At 39.6% G+C, this 27626-nt stretch overlaps 1 protein-coding gene across 1 annotated transcript; it reads left to right on the top strand.

Annotated features, from left to right (window-relative positions):
- The first annotated feature begins 3520 nt into the window (after window positions 1-3520).
- Window positions 3521-27577, top strand: LOC311120035 (anthrax toxin receptor 2-like). Its single transcript, XM_084194666.1, has 7 exons — window positions 3521-3943; window positions 11126-11197; window positions 18475-18546; window positions 21063-21144; window positions 22064-22168; window positions 22435-22584; window positions 27062-27577. Exons 1-7 carry the CDS (start codon window positions 3771-3773, stop codon window positions 27269-27271), a joined length of 864 nt encoding a protein of 287 aa, XP_084050792.1. The 5' UTR covers window positions 3521-3770; the 3' UTR covers window positions 27272-27577.
- Window positions 27578-27626: the final 49 nt, after the last annotated feature.

Below are 27626 nucleotides of genomic sequence, written 5' to 3'. Positions count from 1 at the left end.
TGCTACTAGGCTAGGCTATGCTACTAGGCTAGGCTATGCTACTAGGCTATGCTACTAGGCTAGGCTATGCTACTAGGCTATGCTACTAGGCTATGCTACTAGGCTAGGCTATGCTACTAGGCTAATTATCAAACTGTTGAGGCCCAACGAGATAGTAACTTGCATTGGACCTCTGTATTTCACACGTACAGTGGGGAGAACAAGTATTTGATACACTGCCCATTTTGCAGGTTTTCCTACTTACAAAGCATGTAGAGGTCTGTAATTTTTTTCATATGTACACTTCAACTGTGAGAGACGGAATCTAAAAACAAAAATCCAGAAAATCGCATTGTATGATTTTTAAGTAATTAATTTGCATTTTATTGCATGACATAAGTATTTGATCACCTACCAACCAGTAAGAATTCCGGCTCTCACAGACCTGTTAGTTTTTCTTTAAGAAGCCCTCCTGTTCTCCACTCATTACCTGTATTAACTGCACCTGTTTGAACTCGTTACCTGTATAAAAGACACCTGTCCACACACTCAATCAAACAGACTCCAACCTCTCCACAATGGCCAAGACCAGAGAGCTGTGTAAGGACATCAGGGATAAAATTGTAGACCTGCACAAGGCTGGGATGGGCTACAGGACAATAGGAAAGCAGCTTGGTGAGAAGGCAACAACTGTTGGCGCAATTATTAGAAAATGGAAGAAGTTCAAGATGACGGTCAATCACCCTCGTTCTGGGGCTCCATGCAAGATCTCACCTCATGGGGCATCAATGATCATGAGGAAGGTGAGGGATCAGCCCTGAACTACACGGCAGGACCTGGTCAATGACCTGAAGAGAGCTGGGACCACAGTCTCAAAGAAAACCATTAGTAAAACACTACGCCGTCATGGATTAAAATCCTGCAGCACACGCAAGGTCCCCCTGCTCAAGCCAGCGCATGTCCAGGCCCGTCTGAAGTTTGCCAATGACCATCTGGATGATCCAGAGGAGGAATGGGAGAAGGTCATGTAGTCTGATGAGACAAAAATAGAGCTTTTTGGTCTAAACTCCACTCGCCATGTTTGGAGGAAGAAGAAGGATGAGTACAACCCCAAGAACACCATCCCAACCGTGAAGCATGGAGGTGGAAACATCATTCTTTGGGGATGCTTTTCTGCAAAGGGGACAGGACCACTGCACCGTATTGAGGGGAGGATGGATGGGGCCATGTATCGCGAGATATTGGCCAACAACCTCCTTCCCTCAGTAAGAGCATTGAAGATGGGTCGTGGCTGGGTCTTCCAGCATGACAACGACCCGAAACACACAGCCAGGGCAACTAAGGAGTGGCTCCGTAAGAAGCATCTCAAGATCCTGGAGTGGCCTAGCCAGTCTCCAGACCTGAACCCAATAGAAAATCTTTGGAGGGAGCTGAAAGTCCGTATTGCCCAGCGACCGCCCCGAAACCTGAAGGATCTGGAGAAGGTCTGTATGGAGGAGTGGGCCAAAATCCCTGCTGCAGTGTGTGCAAACCTGGTCAAGACCTACAGGAAACGTATGATCTGTAATTGCAAACAAAGGTTTCTGTACCAAATATTACATTCTGCTTTTCTGATGTATCAAATACTTATGTCATGCAATAAAATGCAAATTAATTACTTAAAAATCAAACAATGTGATTTTCTGGATTTTTGTTTTAGATTCCGTCTCTCACAGTTGAAGTGTACCTATGATAACCATTACAGACCTCTACATGCTTTGTAAGTAGGAAAATCTGCAAAATCGGCAGTGTATCAAATACTTGTTCTCCCCACTGTATGGCCATATCGCACAGCTAAACATCTGCACTGTCTTCCTGCTCTTTTTGTCTCCATTTCCTTCTGCAAAAAAAACACATTTATTGTCATCTGTCTCAGTCTAAAGGAAATATCCAGTTGGATTTGGAATCAGATCAATACTTCTATTCGTATGCTGAATTACTAAGCCTGAGTCTATAGTAGTCACCCCAACATCCCATTAGGACTGTAGAGCCAACCGTAAAAAACAATCCATCGGGTGTCTTCCTTAAATAAAATAATTAATTATATCAACTATAAAATACTATTATAAATGTGTTTTTTATTTAATTCAAAATACACATTTTCATCACACCTTTTGGGGTGTGGTGACTGGTGACAGTTGTGATGGCTGTTGTGATGGCTGTTGTGATGGCTGTTGTGATGGCTGTTGTGATGGCTGTTGTGATGGCTGTTGTGATGGCTGTTGTGATGGCCGTTGTGATGGCTGTTGTGATGGCTGTTGTGATGGCTGTTGTGATGGCTGTTGCGGCAGGATATGGGTTTTCGTTATGATGTTGTTGCATTCATAGAGCATCAGAATATTTTCATATTTCCTCAGTCTCTCCTCCCTCCTCCACCCCCAAAAAATGACCTTTAACATTTAACATTTAAGTCATTTAGCAGACGCTCTTATCCAGAGCGACTTACAAATTGGTGCATTCAACTTAGGATAGCCGGTGGGACAACCACATCTTGATCACAGTAAGTACACTTCTTCAAACAAGCAGCTGTGAGCAAAGTAAGTGCAATCAGGGACAACCACATCTTGATCACAGTAAGTACACTTCTTCAAACAGGAAATAAAGAATGTTCTTTAACTTAGGCCATATACATGGCTGGCTCTAGTCTTTTGTGGGCCCTAAAGCGAGATTTGGTTGCCACCCCCCCCCCCCCCCCCCCCCCCCCACCCCAACTCGCAGGCAAACCATTTTAGTGGCTCCCCCCTCTTGACAGTGCAGAGGAATATTTACATTTTTGAATGAATTTCCTGCAATTCTAGTAATTTTGCCGTGGGGCAGAGATACAAAACAAATCTGTTTTACAGCACATTTCCTGAAATTCTACCCATTTTGCCGTGGGGTTGAATCAAGTCTGATTTTATTTGTCACGTGCTACGTAAATAACAGGTGTGGACTATCAGTGAAATGCTTACTTATGGGCCCTTTCCCACCAATGCAGACAGAAAGAAAATAGAAAAATATAGTTTTTTTTTTTCTCACATTTTGCCATGACTTATGCCATGTGAGAGTGAGAGTGACTAACAAAATCAATGGGGGCTCACTGCATGTCAAGGCCCCTGGGCACGTGCCCTTCGTGCCTGGTCGGTATTCGGCCATGATTAGTACAACTTTAGCTAGACTAATTGACCAAACTAAAAATTGTTAGCTGACATGGCTAATTGAGTGACTGTCAGGTGACTGACATAACAAGAGAAAAACTGCTGATTGTGTATTCTATTACTCTAACTCTCAACAGTAAGTTGAGACCCAGACTGTTCCCTAGCGGCCTGGGGCCCAAAGTGACCGCTTATGTCGCTTAATCCTGGACCCGGAACCTGGCCACACATAATTATACGGTATAATCACCACTAACAAATATATTTGTGAATATAGTAGACCCACTAAACTTGACCACGTCTGGTTTCAACAAGCGCATGCGCGCTTGGAATAAGGTTAGCTTTAGTGGGAGTGTGCTTTGTGTAGCCTACGGGGAAGTTTTATGAAATGGGATATTGTATTGACTCAACAGGAAAAGGACTTCGGTTTAGAGTAGTACATCGTCAGAGGACAACAATAAATACTGTCGGTGACATCAACGCAGGAAGGCTACTTTATTGTGCTGTAGAAGTTTTGACACGTTTCTCCTCAACCGGGCAGTGCGGCTCGCTTTTAGCATACTCTCTTCTGTTTATGTGCTAGAATAATAAGTGTCATTTCGCTTGATAAGTTTGCCAATGACACCGTTGAACTTGACAATGAAGGAGAAAACGCTTCTTCGCGCTAAGTTCCACTGGACTTCAACAGCAGCAACAGCTGGAATAGTTCTGCTGAGTTTGTTTGCATGGTCTTGTCACGCAGAAGAAGCATCTTGTCACGGAGCTTACGACTTGTACTTTGTTCTAGATAGGTAAGTGACATTTGTTGTAACTTGGAATGTGTTACCCTGTTATGTTCAGGGATGGAAACAATAAGAATGTTGCTACGATGTGACAATGTAACAACAACAGTGTCAATGTAGCTACGATGTAACAACAATGAAGCAATGTCACATTAAGCCTAGAAATGTACACAGTCACATTGATTATTCATATGGTTCAAATCAATCATGCTTGGTCCCGTACAGCAGCTGAAAGGTTAAATTGGTTAGTTCCCGGCCTAGAATGCAGGCCTAAATACATTAACCTGCCGAACAGTCCAATAAATATTTTTCCCCCAAAAGTTATCTGAAAAAAAAAATAATATATATATATATATATGTTGTTGTCATTTTCGTTATTGGATACAAACGACTTTAAAATCACCAGGAAACGAGCCCACTCATATAAAGAGCCATATGATTGTATCCCAATGTAATCGAGGTTTGAAATTATTCTGTTTATCTCAAATTCTACATCTGTTTGGGATTCTTGCGGTACATTTGCAGTGTACAAATTATTCATAACTATGTTCCTGCCCCCCTGACCATCCGCTCAAGAAAAAAAAAAAATCGTCCAAAAGGCTGAATGTAATTGGTGACCCCTGCCATAGGTCTATGCCTATGAAACAATATGGCAGCCATATAGACTGTATGCCTATTGGAAGCACTGTTTAGATCTGCCTAACCATGATACATTGTAAAGATAACATGACGCTACTTAGACAAAGCTTTTGTGTGGTCTTAAACCCAGCCCTCACTGCAACCCTGATCCTTTGTAACACATGGAGAACTCTTTCCAGTTCTGCAAAAGTTTAGAGGAAGAGGAGGTTCGGTGATGCATACCCATACTGTCTCAGGAAGCGAACTGACTTGATACAACAAACGTTTTAAGTTTTGACTTAATTATTCTTCTCTATCAACTTCTAGACCAGGAAATAAACATTGCCCGTTGCAGCTCTGCACCTCCCTCCAGTTTCAAACCCCTCTAGTCTACTGCTCCACCCTGTTTCCAAATATATAATGACAGGATGATGCAGAGATTACTGCTGATACCATTGATAAACTAAAAGGGCTTTTTGAGAGCTGCATGGGGCCCAAATACTGTGCTTTCAGAAAGTAATAATATGCCATTTAGCGGACGCTTTTATCCAAAGCGACTTACAGTCATGTGCGCATACATTTTTACGTATGGGTGGTCCCGGGGATCGAACCCACTACCCTGGCATTACAAGCGCCATGCTCTACCAACTGAGCTACAGAGGACCAGAGGAAAGTGTTCATACCCTTTCACTTATTCCACGTTTTGTTGTTACAGCCTGAATTCAACATTTATTAAGTTGTTTTTTCTCACCCGTCTACACACGATACCCAATAATGGCAAAGTGAAAACATGTTTTTAGACATTTTTGCAAGTTTTATTGAAAATGAATTACAGAAATATCTCATTTACATACACTACCGTTCAAAAGTTAGAAATGTCCTTGTTATCGAAAGAAAAGCAATTTTTTTGTCCATTAAAATAACATCAAATTGATCAGAAATACAGTGTAGACATTGTTAATGTTGTAAATGGTTATTGTAGCTGGAAACGGCTGATTTTTAATGGAATATCTACATAGGCGTACAGAGGCCCATTATCAGCAACCATCAGTCCTGTGTTCCAATGGCACGTTGTGTTTGCTAATCCAAGTTTATCATTTAAAAAGGCTAATTGATCATTAGAAAACCCTTTTGCAATTATTTTAGCACAGCTGAAAACTGTTGTGCTGATTAAAGAAGCAATATAACTGGCCTTCTTGAGACTAGTTGAGTATCTGGAGCATCAGCAATTGTGGGTTTGATTACAGGCTCAAAATGGCCCGAAACAAATAACTTTCTTTTGAAACTCGTCAGTCTATTCTTGTTCTGAGAAATGAAGGCTATTCCATGCGAGAAATTGCCAAGAAACTGAAGATCTCGTACAACGCTGTGTACTACTCCCTTCACAGAACAGCGCAAACTGTCTCTAACCAGAATAGAAAGAGGAGTGGGAGGCCCTAGTGCACAACTGAGCAAGAGGACAAACACATTAGAGTGTCTATATTGAGAAACAGACGCCTCACAGGTCCTCAACTGGCAGCTTCATTAAATAGTACCCGCAAAACACCAGTCTCAACGTCAACAGTGAAGAGGCGACTCCGGGATGCTGACCTTCTAGGCAGAGTTGCAAAGAAAAAGCCATATCTCAGACTGGCCAATAAAAAGAAAAGATTAAGATGGGCAAAATAATACAGACACTGGACAGAGGACGATTGGAAAAAAGTGTTATGGACAGACGAATCGAAGAACATTTGTGAGAAGCAGAACAAATGAAAAGATGCTGGAGGAGTGCTTGATGCCATCTGTCAAGTATGGTGGAGGCAATGTGATGGTCTGGGGGTGCTTTGGTGGTGGTAAAGTAGGAGATTTGTACAGGGTAAAAGGGATCTTGAAGAAGGAAGGCTATCACTCCATTTTGCAACGCCATGCCATACCCTGTGGACAGCACTTGATTGGAGCCAATTTCCTCCTACAACAGGACAATGACCCAAAGCACAGCTCCAAACTATGCAATAACTATTTAGGGAAGAAGCAGTCAGCTTCTGTCTATAATGGAGTGGCCAGCACAGTCACCGGATCTCAACCCTATTGAGCTGTTGTGGGAGCAGCTTGACCGTATGGTACGTAAGAAGTGCCCATCAAGCCAATCCAACTTGTGGGAGGTGCTTCAGGAAGCATGGGGTGAAATCTCTTCAGATTACCTCGACAAACTGACAACTAGAATGCCAAAGGTCTGCAAGGCTGTAATTGCTGGAAAATGGAGGATTCTTTGACGAAAGCTAAATTTTGAAGGACACAATTATTATTTCAATAAAAAAAATCATTATTTCTAACCTTGTCAGTGACTACATTTCCTATGCATTTTGCTATATTTCCTATTCAAACTAATTTCTTGTATGTTTTCATGGAAAACAAGGACATTTCTAAGTGACCCCAAACTTTTGAACGGTAGTGTAACTGTTCACACCCCTGGGTCAATAGGGTAGAGTCACCTTTGACCTTCGATTACAGCTGAGACTCTTTCTGGGTAAGTCTCTATGAGCTTTGCACACCTGGATTGTACAATATCTGCACATTAGTATTTTTTTTTAAATCTTCAAGCTCTGTCAAGTTGGTTGTTGATCATTGCTAGCCATTTTCAAGTTTTGCCATAGATTTTCAAGCCGATTTAAGTGAAAACTGTAACTAGGCCACTCAGGAACATTCAATGTCGTCTTGGTAAGTAGCTCCAGTGTAAATTTGGCCTTGCATTTTAGGTTGTCATGCTGAAAGGTGGATTTGTGTCCCAGTGTCTGTTGGAAAGCAGACTGAACCAAGTTTTCCTCTAGGAATTTGCCTGTGCTTAGCTCTATTCCGTTTCTTTTCATCCTAAAAAACTCCCTAGTCCTTGCTGATGACAAGCATACCCATAGCATGATGCAGCCATCACCAATGTTCCCTATAATTTTTCAGGAAAAATATTAAAATTAAAAAAATCAGGCACTGAGCAAATTTCAGGTCTGCTGAGCAAACTTGAACGTTGTGAAAATTCTGTGCAACTTCCAGCGTGCATTTACTGTGAACACAGGCTGTACCCCCTTTAAGTTACAGTTTTAACAGTGGCCAAGTAGGCTACTATGGCAATTTGATCATAATGTAGGCCTACCAGAGTAGCCTACCAAAACAATGGAGAAAATGCATCCCATAACATTTTAACATGGAAATAGCTGGTCTATCATTCAGTCTACAGTAGCAGCCAATGTGTGGTGTTCAATGTAGGCCTACATTCCGTGAGACTTTTGAAAGAAAAAAAACATGCAGGGCTTGACATTAACCTGTTTATCAACTTGTCCTTCAGACAAGGAGGTGACTGAAAATGTTGTTGTGTTGTTTGATGCAAGAAACTACTTTACAAAATAAAAAGCTTTATTATTCCCAAACCATTATTAAAGAGAATCAGACAAATTATGCTACCCTCTGCCTATTGGCTACATAGCTTATTCAAACCAGGTCTGTGTAGAGTATGGGCTGAGTCATGCACAATAGAATCCTACTCTGATGCATTGTGCCTACAACAAAATCTCTTGCACAGTTCGTTTTGTTTCGGTATGTTGCATTGGAAGTGGATAATATTGCGTTGATTCGATCACAATTGCCACAGTAAAGGGAAACGTTGATAGCGTTAACTAACAGGGGAAACTCTAGAGAGTTGAGTGAAGTTCAATCTCGTGCTCCGTGGGCTGATATTTCATCTGCGCTCTGCCGGCAGTCTTGGGGCTACTGCACACAGCTAAGAGGGAACATTGGCCGCCACCATGCTTGAAAATATGAAGTGTTGGATTTGCCCCAAACATAACGCTTTGTATTCAGGACATAAAGTTAATTTCTTTGCCACATTTTTTGCTGTTTTAATTTAGTGCCTTGTTGCAAACAGGATCTTTTTATTCTGTACAGGCTTTCTTCTTTTCACTCTGTCAATTAGGTTAGTATTGTGGAGTAACTATAATGTTGTTGATCCATCCTCAGTTTTCTCCCATCACAGCCATTAAACTCTGTAACTGTTTTAAAGTCACCATTGGCCTCATGGTGAAATCCCTGAGCGGTTTCCTTCCTCTCCGGCAACTGAGTTAGGAAGGAAGCCTGTATCTTTGTATTGTGGTCCTCTGTAGCTCAATTGGTAGAGCATGGCGCTTGTAACGCCAGGGTAGTGGGTTCGATCCCCGGGACCACCCATACGTAAAAATGTATGCACGCATGACTGTAAGTCGCTTTGGATAAAAGCGTCTGCTAAATGGCATATTATTATATTATATTATTATTGACTGTGTGTATTGATACACCATCCAAAGTGTAATTAATAACTTCACCATGCTCAAAGGGATATTCAATATCTGCTTTTTCTATTTTTACCCATCTACCAATAGGTGCCCTTCTTGGAAAACCTCCCTGGTCTTTGTGGTAGAATCTGTGTTTGAAATTCACTGCTCGACTGAGGGACCTTACAGATAATGATGTGTGTGGGGTACAGAGATGAAATAGTCATTCAAAAATCATGTTAAACACTATTATTGAAAGAAAAAACGAATACATTCAAAAGCTTTAACAAGAGCAAGGTATTGTGTTTCATTTGAAAACAGCTTAACATAAAAACAGAATATCATCCCACCACCCCTACCTTTCCGTTTACTCAAAATAACACGTACACAGAACAATATATTCCATTGTAGTTCTTGAGTCCATGCAACTTATTATGTGACTTGTTAAGCAAAGTTTTACTCCTGAACTTATTTAGGCTTGCCATAACAAAGGGATTGAATACTTATTGACTCAAGACATTTCAGTTTTTCAGTTTTTTATTAATTAGTAAACATTTCTAAAAACATAATTCCACTTTGACATTATGGGGCCAGTGACACAAAAGCCATTTAAAATTCAGGCTGTAACACAGCAAAATGTGGAAAAAGTCAAGGGGTCTGAATACTCTGAAGGCATACAGTACTTTGGCCTACTAGTAAACATTAGATCGTCAAAAGGGGCGGCAGGTAGCTTAGTGGGTAAGAGCGTTGTGCCAGTAACCGAAAGGTCACTGGTTCTAATCCCCGAGCCGACTAGGTGAAAAATCTGTCGATGTGCCCTTAAGCAAGGCACTTAACCCTAATTGCTCCTGTAAGTCGCTCTGGATAAGAGCGTCTGCTAAATATGTAAAATGTAAATGTAAAAGCCAACTGCATGTTTCAGTGAACGGTCAGTCAGTCCAACACCATAGCCATTACACCAAGAGGTCCGAAGCTCTTGAGGTCAGTACTGACGTGTAGGTGTTGTAACGAGGACCAATGTAATGTATTCACAAAGTTAATCACCTCTTTGCCAGACAGAAACATTGACCTTGTCTTGGAGATGGGGGAGGAGAGAAGCTGTGTGAAAGATGGTGGCCCTAATGGTGAATCTCTCATGTTTTAATGTTCTCTGCACATACATTGAATTGTAATTATTAGTTTAATTACTCCGATGTCGTTATCATCAAGGGCAGATTTAACACACTGACTGTGTTCACATTGCTCACTTTGACTGATAGAGGGTAAGCACACTCCAACATCACCCTCTTGACTGTTGCAGTCACATTTAGGAACATGATGTATCTCAATGATAACAATAATAACACAAGCTATGAGTCATCATATCAGTTATCAACCAAAATAGTTTATTTAATGAAACTAGGTGGTATTGGCATTGTAGCAAGGAAATGACCAGGAAGTAAACCAAGGATGTAGACCAGGACGTAAACCAAGGAAGTAGAACAGGAAGTAGACCAGGAAGTAAACCAAGAAAGTAAACCAGTGAAGTAGACCAGGAAGTAGACCAGGAAGTGAACCAAAGAACCAAGGAAGTAAACCAAGGAAGTAAACCAAGGAAGTAAACCAATTAAGTGAACCAATTAAGTGAACCAATTAAGTGAACCAAGGTAGTAGACCAGGAAGTAGACCAGGGAAGTATTCCAGGGAAGTAGACCAGGGAAGTAGACCAGGGAAGTATTCCAGGGAAGTATTCCAGGGAAGTAAACCAGGGAAGTAAACCAGGCCACAGCACTTGTGATGCAGCTGTAGAGACTCACAATATCAGTGGTTTTGGCACAACAACGCTTTAATAACGTAAATAATGTTACCAATGTCTCTAATCTCTCTGCTCTTCTCATCATGACCACCATAATGAATCCTTTATCCATCTGTAGAGACATCCAGTTCTTGCAGGAGGTGATCAAGTTCAAACATTCTCCTAAGGAATTGTGTGACTCAAGTTTAATTTAGTTTCAAAGACAATGTGGTTGTCTTTCATCTACTGTATCTGAAAGCATCGGTCTGAACACATTCAGCTTATTCGTGCTGTGCTCAATTAACAGCACTCTGCAGGCCTAGTCAGCAAGTCTAACTGTAGCAGCTCTATGGATGTAAATCATCACAATTGTAGGTTAAGGTGCTCTTTGGTGAAGGGGTTATTGGTCAGCAAAAACAACAGGAGGATCAAGGCAGTCTTCATGATTATTAAAATGCCTTTATTGTTGTGGGCTCGTCCAATGGAACAGAACTCTGCAAGTCAACTGTGTTTTCTCTGTTGCAGGTCGGGAAGTGTTTCTAACGACTGGGGTGAGATTTATGCCTTTGTGAAGAATCTGACAGACCGATTTGTGAGGTAAGCATTTTGTATACTTTACAAATTACTTGTGGTCTGGCGAAGGGACAAGGACTGAGTGTAATGGAGAAGACTTGTTGATTGCTTATGCTCCCCGATGAGCGTTGGGTAAGTAAAGGGAGGACTGGATATGTTTGTTAAAATGGATTCTGAGGCCCTTGGAGATTTCAACAAATCAACAAATGCCACTTTTGTCTATGCCCAGCTTTATATCACATCTGAGTTTCTATCTATCTTGTACCTGTTTTTAAACGTTCTTCTGACCAACTTCTGTCTAGCTAAACGACTAATCAAATTCTTCCCAGTCCATTAACCAATAGAGCCTAACTCTGCATACTGTACCGACTACCATAGGAAACAGTCCTCATGTCCAACCTGTGTTAAACAAGAGGAGAAAAAGGACCAATAAAATTAAATTGCAGGCTGAATCTTTTAGCTTGCGTAACAACGTTGGTTGACTCAATGCTATGTGCCAGTCCAGACGGTATCGACCCAGCCAAACTGAAATGAAGAAATGGTTTGTTGAAGAACATAGCAAGCAGGCCAGGTGGGAGTGGGAGGCAGCGAGGATCAGTCTTATGGGCTGTGAGAATGGCCATTTGTACCAGGGTGGTCCAGATCCACACATAGATATCTATCTCCCCTTCCTTCCACAGAAAGGGGGCCAGAAGACCTGGGTTCAAGTACTATTTGATATCTTTCAAATACTTTGAGCGTTTTTGTTCTCGCCTTCCAAAAGGGCCAGACGGGCGGGGTTTACAGTATTGCGATTATTCAATTGGTCCATTAAGCAAGGCAGGCAAGCTCAATCAAGTGCAGATAAAGTATTTTAAATGATTCAGAATAGTATTTTGAACCCAGGTGGTCCTGCACGGAATGGTCCAGGGAGAGGCAGGGAATGTACAGTAAGGCAAAAGAACACAGAGAGGCGAGGACAATCTGCTACACAATGCTCGTTTACCAGGAACACTTCTGCTCTGCCATGTGGAGCATGCAGGCTGGAGAGATATCTCTCTTCTGGTTTTTCTCCAGATTTGGATTTTCTCCCTGGCACTGCAAGCAAGCTCTTGATTTATTCAGTGTTGTTTGAAGAGAAAACTGAAGAAAAAAAAAAAAGATTTAATTGCAATTATAATTTCAGCCTAGCCTGAGATGTTAGGCAAACATCTTTAGATATAAGATCAGTAAAGTATGTATGGGGAATAGATTGGATTCTAGCCAGTCCATCACCTGTCTAAAGTTACAAATAGTACAAATATTTTGACTCACACAATTTCTCATTTATCACTAAATCCAATTCTCAATCTCCACAAACAAATTACTCAGTCAGGCTCTAAAAATACATATTTAGTAAGGACATGATCCATACGTCTGCTGTGTTTTCTTGCCAGACCTGTCCGTGTGGCTAAAAGATGCTATGTGGTCTGACTGTGGGCAAGGACTAGCTGAGACTAGCTGAGTTTAGCTGAGACTAGGCCATGTGTCATGTGGGTGAGAGCAAGCAACACCTCTCCTTATGCTCTGAAGAACGCTCGCATCTCTGAGGACTCTACTGGTCCAGGAAATACTGTATATACATATTTACTCAGCTAAATATTTTTCAGAGTTTATAAAGGCAGTTATTGTTTTTTTTTGCCAAATATTTATATCCATGTACAGCTGTGTTTGCACCTTAGGATCAGTCAAGGCAAAACTAATGGGCAGGTGGAACAGCTAGATATAGATCGTGTGGGTTTGGTCTGGAACAAAGCATATGACTTTCCATTACCCATTCACACCCTCATAAAGTGACAGGTATAAAAATATATTGCACAACATCCTGTGTGTGTGGAGGTGGTGGTGGTGGTGGTGGTGGTGGTGGTGGTGGGGGGGGGGGGGTTAATCATTGTCATGACAACCTGTTTACTGTCTGTTAACCACTTCCTCCCTCCTCAGGAGAACAGCATATCCTCCCTTAAATCACATACTGTACTAGAATCAGGTGATACAAACTAGTGTATTGGTATCTTGTATACCATGTAACGTTTGTTGGTAGTTTGCTTTTCTTCACACTGCGTATCTGAAATAATGTATTTACACTTCACAGTCTATTCAATAACTGTCTAACTCATTCTGGGTTTGTCAAGTCAATGAGATCCTAATGGTCAAACCTTCACATATTGTTGAGTGTTACATTACTGTGCAGTCTAGAATAGTATACAATAATACTAATGAAAATACTGTATATTGACCTGATATATATTCTACTGTATATTGACCTGATATATATTTTACTGTATATTAACCTGATATATATTCAACTGTATATTGACTTGATATATATTCTACTGTATATTGACCTGATATATATTCTACTGTATATTGACCTGATATATATTCTACTGTATATTGACCTGATATATATTATACTGTATATTAACCTGATATATATTCAACTGTATATTGACTTGATATATATTCTACTGTATATTGACCTGATATATATTCTACTGTATATTGACCTGATATATATTCTACTGTATATTGACCTGATATATATTCTACTGTATATTGACCTGATATATATTCTACTGTATATTGACCTGATATATATTTGACTGTATATTAACCTGATATATATTCAACTGTATATTGACTTGATATATATTCTACTGTATATTGACCTGATATATATTATACTGTGTATTGACTTGATATATGTCTCCCGAGTGGCGCAGTGGTCTAAGGCACTGCATCGCAGTGCTAGCTGTGCCACTAGAGATCCTGGTTCGAATCCAGGATCTGTCGTAGCCGGCCGTGACCGGGAGACCCATGGGGCGGCGCACAATTGGTCCAGGGTAGGGGAGGGAATGGCTGGCTGGGATGTTGGTAGAGCATGGCGTTAGCAACGCCAGGGTTGTGGGTTCGATTCCCGCGGGGTGCCAGTATGATATTTTTTTTTTTATATATGTATGCACTGTAAGTCGCTCTGGATAAGAGCGTCTGCTAAATGACTAAAATGTAAATGTAAATGTAAGGGAAAGGAAAGGTAAAGACCTGATATACAGTACGAGTCAAAAGTTTGGACACATACACATTCAAGGGTTTTTCTTTATTTTTACTTTATTTTACATTGTAGAATAATAGTGAAGACATCAAAACTATGAAATAACACACATGGAATCATGTAGGAACCAAACAAGTGTTAAACAAATCAAAATATATGTTATATTTGAGAATCTTCAAATAGCCACCCTTTGCCTTGATGACAGCTTTGCACACTGTTGCCATTCTCTCAACCAGCTTCATGAGGTAGTCACCTGGAATGCATTTCAATTAACAGGTGTGCCTTGTTAAAAGTTAATGTGTGGAATTTCTTTCCTTCTTAATGCGTTTGAGCCAATCAGTTGTGTTGTGACAAGGTAGGGGGGTATACAGAAGACAGCCCTATTTGGTAAAAGACCAAGTCCATATTATTGCAAGAACAGCTCAAATAAGCAAAGAGAAACAACGGTCCATCATTACTTTAAGACATGAAGGTCAGTCAATACGGAACATTTCAAGAACTTTGAACGTTTCTTCAAGTGCAGTCGCAAAAACCATCAAGCGCTCTGATGAAACTGGCTCTCATGAGGACCACCACAGGAATGGAAGACCCAGAGTTACCTCTGCTGCAGAGGATAAGTTCATATGAGTTACCAGCCTCAGAAATTGTAGCCCAAATAAATGCTTCACAGAGTTCAAGTCACAGACACATCTCAACATCAACTGTTCAGAGGGGACTGTGTGAATCAGGCCTTCATGGTCGAATTGCTGCAAAGAAACCACTACTAAAGGACACCAATAAGAAGAAGAGACCTGCTTGGGCTAAGAAACACGAGCAATGGACTTTAGACCGGTGGAAATGTGTCCTTTGGTCTGGAGTCCAAATTGGAGATTTTTGGTTCCAACCGCCGTGTTTTGTGAGACGCTGAACGGATGATCTCTTCATGTGTAGTTCCCACCATAAAGCATGGAGGAGGAGGTGTTATGGTGTGGAGGTGCTTTGCTGGTGACTCTCTGATTTATTTAGAATTCAAGGCACACTTAACCAGCATGGCTACCACAGCATTCTGCAGTGATACGCCATGTCATCTGGTTTGGGCTTAGTTGGACTATCGTTTGTTTTTCAACAGGAACATGACCCAACACACCTCCAGCCTGTGTAAGGGCTATTCTATCAAGAAGGAGTGTGAGGTGGTTTTGGATGAGTCGGACGGCAGAGTGAAGGAGGTGAGTGGCGAGTGGCGCAGTGGGCAAAGGCATTGCATCGCAGTGCTAGCTGTGCCACTAGAGATCCTGGTTCGAATCCAGGCTCTGTCGTTGCCGGCCGCGACCGGGAGACCCATGGGGCGGCGCGCAATTGGCCCACCATTGTCCAGGGTAGGGGAGGGAATGGCCGGCAGGGATGTAGCTCTGTTGGTAGAGCATGGTGTTTGCAACGCCAGGATTGTGGGTTCGATTCCCACGGGGGGCCAGTATGAAAAAAAGAATGTATGCACTCACTAACTGTAAGCCGCTCTGGATAAGAGCGTCTGCTAAATGACTAAAAACAAAAACAAGGAATAGCAGCCAACAAGTGCTCAGCATATGTGGGATCTCCTTCAAGACTGTTGGAAAAGCATTCCAGGTGAAGCTGGTTGAGAGAATGCCAAGAGTGTGCAAAGCTGTCATCAAGGCAAAGGGTGGCTATTCTCAAATATAAAATATATTTTGATTAGTTTAACAATTTTTGGTTACTACATGATTCCATATGTGGTATTTCATAGTTTTGATGTCTTCACTATTATTCTACAATGTAGAAAATAGTAAAAAATAAAGAAAAACACTTGAATGAGTAGGTGTGTCCAAACTTTTGACTGGTAGTTTATATTCTACTGTATATTAACCTGATATATTTTCTACTGTATATTAACCTGATATATATTCTACTGTATATTAACCTGATATATTTTCTACTGTATATTAACCTGATATATATTATACTGTATATTAACCTGATATATATTCTACTGTATATTGACCTGATATATATATTCTACTGTATATTTACCTGATATATATTCTACTGTATATTGACCTGATATATATATTCTACTGTATATTTACCTGATATATATTCTACTGTATATTAACCTGATATATATTCTACTGTATATTAACCTGATATATATTCTACTGTATATTAACCTGATATATATTCTACTGTATATTAACCTGATATATATTATACTGTATATTAACCTGATATATATTCTACTGTATATTAACCTGATATATATATTCTACTGTATATTTACCTGATATATATTCTACTGTATATTGACCTGATATATATATTCTACTGTATATTTACCTGATATATATTCTACTGTATATTAACCTGATATATATTCTACTGTATATTAACCTGATATATATTCTACTGTATATTAACCTGATATATATTCTACTGTATATTAACCTGATATATATTATACTGTATATTAACCTGATATATATTCTACTGTATATTGACCTGATATATATATTCTACTGTATATTTACCTGATATATATTCTACTGTATATTGACCTGATATATATATTCTACTGTATATTGACCTGATATATATTCTACTGTATATTAACCTGATATATATTCTACTGTATATTGACCTGATATATATTCTACTGTATATTAACCTGATATATATTCTACTGTATATTAACCTGATATATATTCTACTGTATATTAACCTGATATATATTCTACTGTATATTAACCTGATATATATTCTACTGTATATTTACCTGATATATATTCTACTGTATATTGACCTGATATATATTCTACTGTATATTAACCTGATATATATTCTACTGTATATTAACCTGATATATATTCTACTGTATATTAACCTGATATATATTCTACTGTATATTGACCTGATATATATTCTACTGTATATTAACCTGATATATATTCTACTGTATATTAACCTGATATATATTCTACTGTATATTAACCTGATATATATTCTACTGTATATTAACCTGATATATATTCTACTGTATATTAACCTGATATATATTCTACTGTATATTAACCTGATATATATTCTACTGTATATTAACCTGATATATATTCTACTGTATATGAACCTGATATATATTCTACTGTATATGAACCTGATATATATTCTACTGTATATTAACCTGATATATATTCTACTGTATATTAACCTGATATATATTCTACTGTATATTAACCTGATATATATTCTACTGTATATTAACCTGATATATATTCTACTGTATATTAACCTGATATATATTCTACTGTATATTAACCTGATATATATTCTACTGTATATTAACCTGATATATATTCTACTGTATATTAACCTGATATATATTCTACTGTATATTTACCTGATATATATTCTACTGTATATTAACCTGATATATATTATACTGTATATTAACCTGATATATATTCTACTGTATATTAACCTGATATATATTCTACTGTATATTAACCTGATATATATTCTACTGTATATTTACCTGATATATATTCTACTGTATATTAACCTGATATATATTCTACTGTATATTAACCTGATATATATTCTACTGTATATTAACCTGATATATATTCTACTGTATATTAACCTGATATATATTCTACTGTATATTGACCTGATATATATTCTACTGTATATTAACCTGATATATATTCTACTGTATATTAACCTGATATATATTCTACTGTATATTGACCTGATATATATTCTACTGTATATTAACCTGATATATATTCTACTGTATATTAACCTGATATATATTCTACTGTATATTGACCTGATATATATTCTACTGTATATTAACCTGATATATATTCTACTGTATATTAACCTGATATATATTCTACTGTATATTAACCTGATATATATTCTACTGTATATTAACCTGATATATATTCTACTGTATATTGACCTGATATATATTCTACTGTATATTAACCTGATATATATTCTACTGTATATTAACCTGATATATATTCTACTGTATATTGACCTGATATATATTCTACTGTATATTAACCTGATATATATTCTACTGTATATTAACCTGATATATATTCTACTGTATATTGACCTGATATATATTCTACTGTATATTAACCTGATATATATTCTACTGTATATTAACCTGATATATATTCTACTGTATATTGACCTGATATATATTTTCTACTGTTTTGTTTCCTTCCAGCCCCAGCATGAGGGTTTCCTTTATAGTGTTCTCATCTTCAGCCAAAGTGATGTTACCTCTCACTGGAGACAGGTATGGTATTCCTCCTATTGACAATGACATAACATGTTATAAGCCTTGTAATAACAGATTATAAGATATGGCATATAGAAGCTTACCAGATGGACATCATGAAAATGATCAGAGGAAGTTCAGGAGTAAAAACAAACAAAATATAATTATTGACTGTGGTGGTCCTCTGTAGCTCAGCTGATAGAGCACGGCGCTTGTAACGCCAGGGTAGTGGGTTCGATCCCCGGGACCACCCATACACAAAAATGTATGCACGCATGACTGTAAGTCGCTTTGGATAAAAGCGTCTGCTAAATGGCATATTATTTATTTATTGACCGTGTCCATAAAATGTATATAGTATGTATAAGCATGAAGTAGAGGCCTAAGCATTGTTTTTCATTAGTTTACTCCAATTAGGGAAGGGTAGGTGGGGTTGGAAAGTAATAAAGGGAAATATATATATTTTTAAAGGATATGTATGTATATATATGTATGTATATGCTTATATGTATGTGTATGTATGTATGTATGTATGTATGTATATATATATATATATATATATATATATATATGTACATATATATATATATATATATATATATATATATATATATATATATATATATATATATATATATATGTACATATATGTACAGTGGGGAGAACAAGTATTTGATACACTGCCGATTTTGCAGGTTTTCCTACTTACAAAGCATGTAGAGGTCTGTAATTCTTATCATAGGTACACTTCAACTGTGAGAGACGGAATCTCACAAAAATCCAGAAAATCACATTGTATGATTTTTAAGTAATTAATTTGCATTTTATTGCATGACATAAGTATTTGATACATCAGAAAAGCAGAACTTAATATTTGGTACAGAAACCTTTGTTTGCAATTACAGAGATCATACATGTCCTGTAGGTCTTGACCAGGTTTGCACACACTACAGCAGGGATTTTGGCCCACTCCTCCATACCTTCTCTAGATCCTTCAGGTTTCAGGGCTGTCGCTGGGCAATACGGACTTTCAGCTCCCTCCAAAGATGTTCTATTGGGTTCAGGTCTGGAGACTGGCTAGGCCACTCCAGGACCTTGAGATGCTTCTTACGGAGCCACTCCTTAGTTGCCCTGGCTGTGTGTTTCGGGTCGTTGTCATGCTGAAAGACCCAGCCACGACCCATCTTCAATGCTCTTACTGAGGGAAGGAGGTTGTTGGCCAAGATCTCGCGATACATGGCCCCATCCATCCTCCCCTCAATACGGTGCAGTCGTCCTGTCCCCTTTGCAGAAAAGCATCCCCAAAGAATGATGTTTCCACCTCCATGCTTCACGGTGGAATGGTGTTCTTGGGGTTGTACTCATCCTTCTTCTTCCTACAAACATGGCAAGTGGAGTTTAGACCAAAAAGCTCTATTTTTGTCTCATCAGACCACATGACCTTCTCCCATTCCTCCTCTGGATCATCCAGATGGTCATTGGCAAACTTCAGACGGGCCTGGACATGCGCTGGTTTGAGCAGAGGGACCTTGCGTGCGCTGCAGGATTTTAATCCATGACGGCGTAGTGTGTTACTAATGGTTTTCTTTGAGACTGTGGTCCCAGCTCTCTTCAGGTCATTGACCAGGTCCTGCCGTGTAGTTCAGGGCTGATCCCTCACCTTCCTCATGATCATTGATGCCCCACGAGGTGAGATCTTGCATGGAGCCCCAGACCGAGGGTGATTGACCGTCATCTTGAACTTCTTCCATTTTCTAATAATTGCGCCAACAGTTGTTGCCTTCTCACCAAGCTACTTGCCTATTGTCCTGTTGCCCATCCCAGCCTTGTGCAGGTCTACAATTTTATCCCTGATGTCCTTACACAGCTCTCTGGTCTTGGCCAGGTTGGAGTCTGTTTGATTGAGTGTTTGGACAGGTGTCTTTTATACAGGTAACGAGTTCAAACAGGTGCAGTTAATACAGGTAATGAGTGGAGAACATGAGGGCTTCTTAAAGAAAAACTAACAGGTCTGTGAGAGCCGGAATTCTTACTGGTTGGTAGGTGATCAAATACTTATGTCATGCAATAAAATGCAAATGAATTACTGAAAAATCATACAATTTGATTTTCTGGATTTTTGATTTAGATTCCGTCTCTCACAGTTGAAGTGTACCTATGATAAAAATTACAGACCTCTACATGCTTTGTAAGTAGGAAAACCTGCAAAATTGGCAGTGTATCAAATACTTGTTCTCCCCAATGTATATGTATGTATATGTGAGAGAAAAAAATTAAAAAAACATATTGGAAGTGATGCAGACAATTACATTGATGGAAGTTACAATCTATCTGCAATATTAAAGCTGATCTACCCCCTAGAAAAAAATTATAATAATAATAATAATAAGATTATAAGCGTTCATATTACATGCTTATAACAGCCATAACATGAACAAAGAAAGTCCACTAAGGCAATTTTTATATGTATCTTTTATATGTAAAACACCTACCAGAAAATGTTGGATAGTGAGTTGATGTCTTTCTGTTTGAAGATATGAAATCCAGGAAGGCCTGGAGAGACTGAGAGAGGTGAAGCCAGCAGGGGAAACTTACATGCATGAAGGGATTAAAGAGGTACAGTATGTGTAACACGTTGGATAGTCCCCAATAGATACTTTACAGATGTTCAACTAACTATCCACTAACATTTTACATTTTAGTCATTTAGCAGACGCTCTTATCCAGAGCGACTTACAGTTAGTGGGAGCATACTTTTTTTTTTTTTTCATACTGGTCCCCCATGGGAATCGAACCCACAACCCTGGCGTTGCAAGCGCCATGCTCTACCAACTGAGCTAACCCTAAACCTAACCCTAAACCTAACCCTAAAGCTAACCCTAAAGCTAACCCTAAAGCTAACCCTAAAGCTAACCCTAAAGCTAACCCTAAACCTAACCCTAAAGCTAACCCTAAAGCTAACCCTAAAGCTAACCCTAAACCTAACCCTAAACCTAACCCTAAACCTAACCCTAAAGCTAACCCTAAAGGTAACCCTAAAGCTAACCCTAAAGCTACCCCTAAACCTAGTCTGACATTGACCCTATCTGTGCTAGCCTAATAGCTAGGCCTTGCTGTGTTTGATCTGTTTGGCTGTTTAGATAGGGAGAAATTCAAAAGCTTTCCATGCTGGAAATACTCCAGGTGAACTAACTAATACATTCTGACTCCTCTATAACAGTTAGCTTTGCATTTATTATATGTCTCCTTCTGTAGACATATCTGGTGTATTGGGTTGGGGTCACTGTCATTTCAATTATAGTCAACTCAGCCAGGAAGTAAACTGAAAAATGTAATTCCAATTCTAATTTTCCTAATTGGAAAGCATGAAGGAAAATTGTAATTGGAGTTGGAATTTCAGTTAACTTCCTGGCTGAGTTGACTGAATTATAGACCTAATGGAACTGACACCGACTCTACTGTATATTGTTATTCACTAATAATCTCATATCTCTGTTTACTCCTCCATTCCCACCTCTTGTGTTTGAACCAAAAGGCAAACGATCAAATCAAAGCCCAAGCGACCAAGTCCTCCAGCATCATTGTGGCTTTGACGGACGGAAAGCTGGCGGTCTATGTACAGCATCTAACAGTTGAAGCGGTGAGCTTGATTTCATCCAAACTGAACTATTCATGTTTACAAGTTTACAGTTTACAGGGGTGGTTTCTCAGACACAGATTTAGCCTAGTCTTGACTAAAAAGTATGCTCAATGGAACATTTCTATATATATATTTTTTTTTTAAAGCTTGAAGTTCATGAGTAGGCTTAATCTGGGTCCAAGAATTCTGAGCCTTAAATGTCCAATGCAAAGTGTTACTTGTTGGTTCAAAGTTAAAGTTATTCCGTTTTTTTTTCTCTAATGCAGGCCAATGAAGCAAGGTACTACGGTGCTCGGGTGTACTGTGTCGGTATCAAGGACTTTGACGAGCAACAGTTAGCCGAGGTTGCTGACACCAAAGATCAAGTGTTCCCTGTTAAAGATGGCTTCCATGCACTCAAAGGCATCGTCAATTCAGTAAGACATGTTCATTCATTCACTATTTTACTGTAAATAAATGTGCAGTAGGGGTCGAGATTTCAAGTCACTTCATTGCAACCTTCTTGTGGAAAAAAAAAAAAACTTCTGTTTGGAGAGGCAGACCTTCCCATTTAGGTACATGGAAAGAGCCTAGGTACATGGAAAGAGCCTATGGAAATAACTGCTTGTGGCTCTCTGTGTTTCAACATGTAGGCAGTCAGTGTAGGTAGGGAAGTCTGTGTTTTACCACACACAGTAACAGAACCCACAGGAGAACCCACAGGAGAACCCACAGGAGAACCCACAGGAGAACAGCACTGAGGAACAGCCTGATAGTTAGTCATTGGCAGTGTTGGGGAAGCTACTCTGAAAATATAGTTTACCAACCTACCAATTAATTTGCACTGGAAGAAGTTAAGCTACACTAAGAAAAACTACCATTAAGAAAAATAGATTTGACTTAACTAAAGTTACTTTGAAAAAGTCCAAACTACATCCAAAATACTTCGTGAAAAATTATCATATGTAAATCTGAAGTCATGGACTACAAATTGCAAGAACATGTCACTTTGGGATCATATGTTAACAGCCAATTAAACAAAACAAAAAAAAAGTTCAAGTGAGAATTAGCCTGGTCTGATTCCGAAATAGAATTGAAGTTATTTTCTACTAAACACATATTTTATTTTATTTTTGCAAAGAGAGTAGTGTGTAGTTCCAGTAGTTAGCTACACCGCTACATGGTAAAACAGTAGTGTGTAGTTCCAGTAGTTAGCTACACCGCTACATGGTAAAACAGTAGTGTGTAGTTCTAGTAGTTAGCGACACCGCTACATGGTAAAACAGTAGTGTGTAGTTCCAGTAGTTAGCTACACCGCTACATGGTAAAACAATAGTGTGTAGTTCCAGTAGTTAGCTACACCGCTACATGGTAAAACAGTAGTGTGTAGTTCCAGTAGTTAGCTACACCGCTACATGGTAAAACAGTAGTGTGTAGTTCCAGTAGTTAGCGACACCGCTACATGGTAAAACAGTAGTGTGTAGTTCCAGTAGTTAGCTACACCGCTACATGGTAAAACAATAGTGTGTAGTTCCAGTAGTTAGCTACACCGCTACATGGTAAAACAGTAGTGTGTAGTTCCAGTAGTTAGCTACACCGCTACATGGTAAAACAGTAGTGTGTAGTTCCAGTAGTTAGCTACACCGCTACATGGTAAAACAGTAGTGTGTAGTTCCAGTAGTTAGCTACACCGCTACATGGTAAAACAGTAGTGTGTAGTTCCAGTAGTTAGCTACACCGCTACATGGTAAAACAGTAGTGTGTAGTTCCAGTAGTTAGCTACACCGCTACATGGTAAAACAGTAGTGTGTAGTTCCAGTAGTTAGCTACACCGCTACATGGTAAAACAGTAGTGTGTAGTTCCAGTAGTTAGCTACACCGCTACATGACAAAACATTTATTAACTACTGGAAACACTACCTGGATTTGAATTTAGTTGAACTACCACCAAGCTACTGCAAAATGTAGTTACATTACTAACTGAACTACAGGGTTTGACCAAAATCGAAAAGCAACACTCAACCCCTCATTGCTACAAAGCTCCAAAGCTGCAAAGTGTTGACCAGCTGAAATTACTGTTTGGGTTCCAAAGAAAACACAGAGAGAAACACAGAGAGAGAAACAGAGCATTTTTCAGTGATTAGTAATCTTGGATGCTGCTGGACATTGCTGGCCTTGTAAGTTCTCACTTGGATTTCTATGATTTGAAATCATCTGTGCAGCTTTCAACTTCCTGGGACCAGGAAGATCTCCACGTCTGCTGTGACTTCATGACAAATGTTACAGAAATTTGCCGGAAGTGAGAGAAGTCAGAGCAAGTTCAGATTGTTTTGATTGTTTTGATTTGAGTGTTTTTGTTGACTAGTTACAGTTTTGAAAAAAACGACTATTAGTGACTTCATATTCTAATTAAGGATATGAAGTATTATGCAACACTGTTGTGGTCATATTCTGTTATGCAGAAGCAGACTGCGCTTCATGTGTAGCATGTAGCAGAGGAAGGTCCAAATAACTGTCAAAGACTCCAGTCACCCAAGTCATAGACTGTTCTCTCTGCTACCGCACGGCAAGCGGTACCGGAGCGCCAAGTCTAGGTCCAAAAGGCTCCTTAACAGCTTCTATACCTAAGCTATAAGACTGCTGAATAATTAATAAAATGGCCACCCGGACTATTTGCATTGACCCCCCCCCCCCCCCACACACCTTTGTTTTTACGCTGCTGCTACTCGCTGTTTATTATCTATGCATAGTCACTTTACCCCTACCTACATGTAGAAATTACCTCGACTAACCTGTACCCCTGAACATTGACTTGGTACCGGTACCCCCTGTATATAGCCTCGTTATTGTTATGTAATTTTATTGTGTTACTTTTTATGTTATTTTTTACTTTAGTTTATATAGTAAATATTTTCTTAACTCTATTTCTTGAACTGCCTTTTTATATGATAATGTCAGCTGTATGACAGTGGGCTCAGATAGATGTCGGCTCTGGGTTTTTAATAGAATGGAGGAATGTAATAGTCTTGCATAATTTCTCCATAAATGATGGCACAGCTCCCACATCTCTCCCACTCTCAACCCCACATACAGTGGGGAAAAAAAGTATTTAGTCAGCCACCAATTGTGCAAGTTCTCCCACTTAAAAAGATGAGAGAGGCCTGTAATTTGCATCATAGGTACACGTCAACTATGACAGACAAAATGAGAGAAAAAAAATCCAGAAAATCACATTGTAGCATTTTTAATGAATTTATTTGCAAATTATGGTGGAAAATAAGTATTTGGTCAATAACAAAAGTTTCTCAATACTTTGTTATATACCCTTTGTTGGCAATGACACAGGTCAAACATTTTCTGTAAGTCTTCACAAGGTTTTCACACACTGTTGCTGGTATTTTGGCCCATTCCTCCATGCAGATCTCCTCTAGAGCAGTGATGTTTTGGGGCTGTCGCTGGGCAACACGGACTTTCAACTCCCTCCAAAGATTTTCTATGGGGTTGAGATCTGGAGACTGGCTAGGCAACTCCAGGACCTTGAAATACTTCTTACGAAGCCACTCCTTCGTTGCCCGGGCGGTGTGTTTGGGATCATTGTCATGCTGAAAGACCCAGCCACGTTTCATCTTCAATGCCCTTGCTGATGGAAGGAGGTTTTCACTCAAAATCTCACGATACATGGCCCCATTCATTCTTTCCTTTACACGGATCAGTCATCCTGGTCCCTTTGCAGAAAAACAGCCCCAAAGCATGATGTTTCCACCCCCATGCTTCACAGTAGGTATGGTGTTCTTTGGATGCAACTCAGCATTCTTTGTCCTCCAAACACGACAAGTTGAGTTTTTACCAAAAAGTTATATTTTGGTTTCATCTGACCATATGACATTCTCCCAATCCTCTTCTGGATCATCCAAATGCACTCTAGCAAACTTCAGATGGGCCTGGACATGTACTGGCTTAAGCAGGGGGACACGTCTGGCACTGCAGGATTTGAGTCCCTGGCAGCGTAGTGTGTTACTGATGGTAGGCTTTGTTACTTTGGTCCCAGCTCTCTGCAGGTCATTCACTAGGTCCCCCCGTGTGGTTCTGGGATTTTTGCTCACCGTTCTTGTGATCATTTTGACCCCACGGGGTGAGATCTTGCATGGAGCCCCAGATCAAGGGAGATTATCAGTGGTCTTGTATGTCTTCCATTTCCTAATAATTGCTCCCACAGTTGATTTCTTCAAACCAAGCTGCTTACCTATTGCAGATTCAGTCTTCCCAGCCTGGTGCAGGTCTACAATTTTGTTTCTGGTGTCCTTTGACAGCTCTTTGGTCTTGGCCATAGTGGAGTTTGGAGTGTGACTGTTTGAGGTTGTGGACAGGTGTCTTTTATACTGATAACAAGTTCAAACAGGTGCCATTAATACAGGTAACGAGTGGAGGACAGAGGAGCCTCTTAAAGAAGAAGTTACAGGTCTGTGAGAGCCAGAAATGTTGCTTGTTTGTAGGTGACCAAATACTTATTTTCCACCATAATTTGCAAATAAATTCATAAAAAATCCTACAATGTGATTTTCTGGATATTTTTTTCTCAATTTGTCTGTCATAGTTGACGTGTACCTATGATGAAAACTACAGGCCTCTCTCATCTTTTTAAGTGGGAGAACTTGCACAATTGGTGGCTGAATAAATACTTTTTTTCCCCACTGTAGCTTTCCCTCTCTCTCTCACTCCCCTTCTCTCCCCCGCATAGCCCCTCTCTCTCCCCTCTCTCTCCTACTCCTCCCTCCCATGGGTCCCTCTCTCCCCCACTCATCTTTGTCTCTCCCACTCCTCCCCCACTCCTCTCCCCCTCACTCCATCTCTCCCCCACTCTTCTAAACTCTCTAAACTCTTGACTAATGTCATCATATCCATTCCGTTTTGCAGATATTAAAGCAGTCCTGTACAGAGATCCTGACAGTGGAGCCTTCCAGTGTCTGTGTGAACCGTAAGTGTTGTTGTTGTGTGTGGGAATGTGAAGTGTTGCATTGCAGTCACACCCAGCTCAGGGCCTGTATTTATGTTCCATTGCTGGTCATAAAGACTGCCGTCCTGTGTTTTTGTGACCTTAGTGTTGTCCAGTGTGTGTGTCCTTAGTGTTGTCCAGTGTGTGTGTCCTTAGTGTTGTCCAGTGTGTGTGTCCTTAGTGTTGTCCAGTGTGTGTGTCCTTAGTGTTGTCCAGTGTGTGTGTCCTTAGTGTTGTCCAGTGTGTGTGTCCTTAGTGTTGTCCAGTGTGTGTGTCCTTAGTGTTGTCCAGTGTGTGTGTCCTTAGTGTTGTCCAGTGTGTGTGTCCTTAGTGTTTTCCAGTGTGTGTGTCCTTAGTGTTGTCCAGTGTGTGTGTCCTTAGTGTTGTCCAGTGTGTGTGTCCTTAGTGTTGTCGAGTGTGTGTGTCCTTAGTGTTGTCCAGTGTGTGTGTCCTTAGTGTTGTCCAGTGTGTGGGTCCTTAGTGTTG

Source organism: Coregonus lavaretus, assembly GCF_964263955.1.
Source record: "Coregonus lavaretus genome assembly, contig: HAP1_SCAFFOLD_3343, whole genome shotgun sequence".
Lineage (NCBI taxonomy): Eukaryota > Metazoa > Chordata > Actinopteri > Salmoniformes > Salmonidae > Coregonus > Coregonus lavaretus.
Note: the sequence above shows the minus strand (reverse complement) of the source record. Positions and strands in the feature narration are given on the sequence as shown.

What these genes read in the sequence shown, in the direction of transcription:
- LOC311120035 (XM_084194666.1), top strand. Translation starts at nt 3,771, where the DNA reads ATGACACCGTTGAACTTGACAATGAAGGAGAAAACGCTTCTTCGCGCT. An exon ending in TTGTACTTTGTTCTAGATAG is followed by an intron (nt 3,944 to 11,125) that starts GTAAGTGACATT and finishes TCTCTGTTGCAG; the next exon opens with GTCGGGAAGTGTTTCTAACG. An exon ending in CTGACAGACCGATTTGTGAG is followed by an intron (nt 11,198 to 18,474) that starts GTAAGCATTTTG and finishes GTTTCCTTCCAG; the next exon opens with CCCCAGCATGAGGGTTTCCT.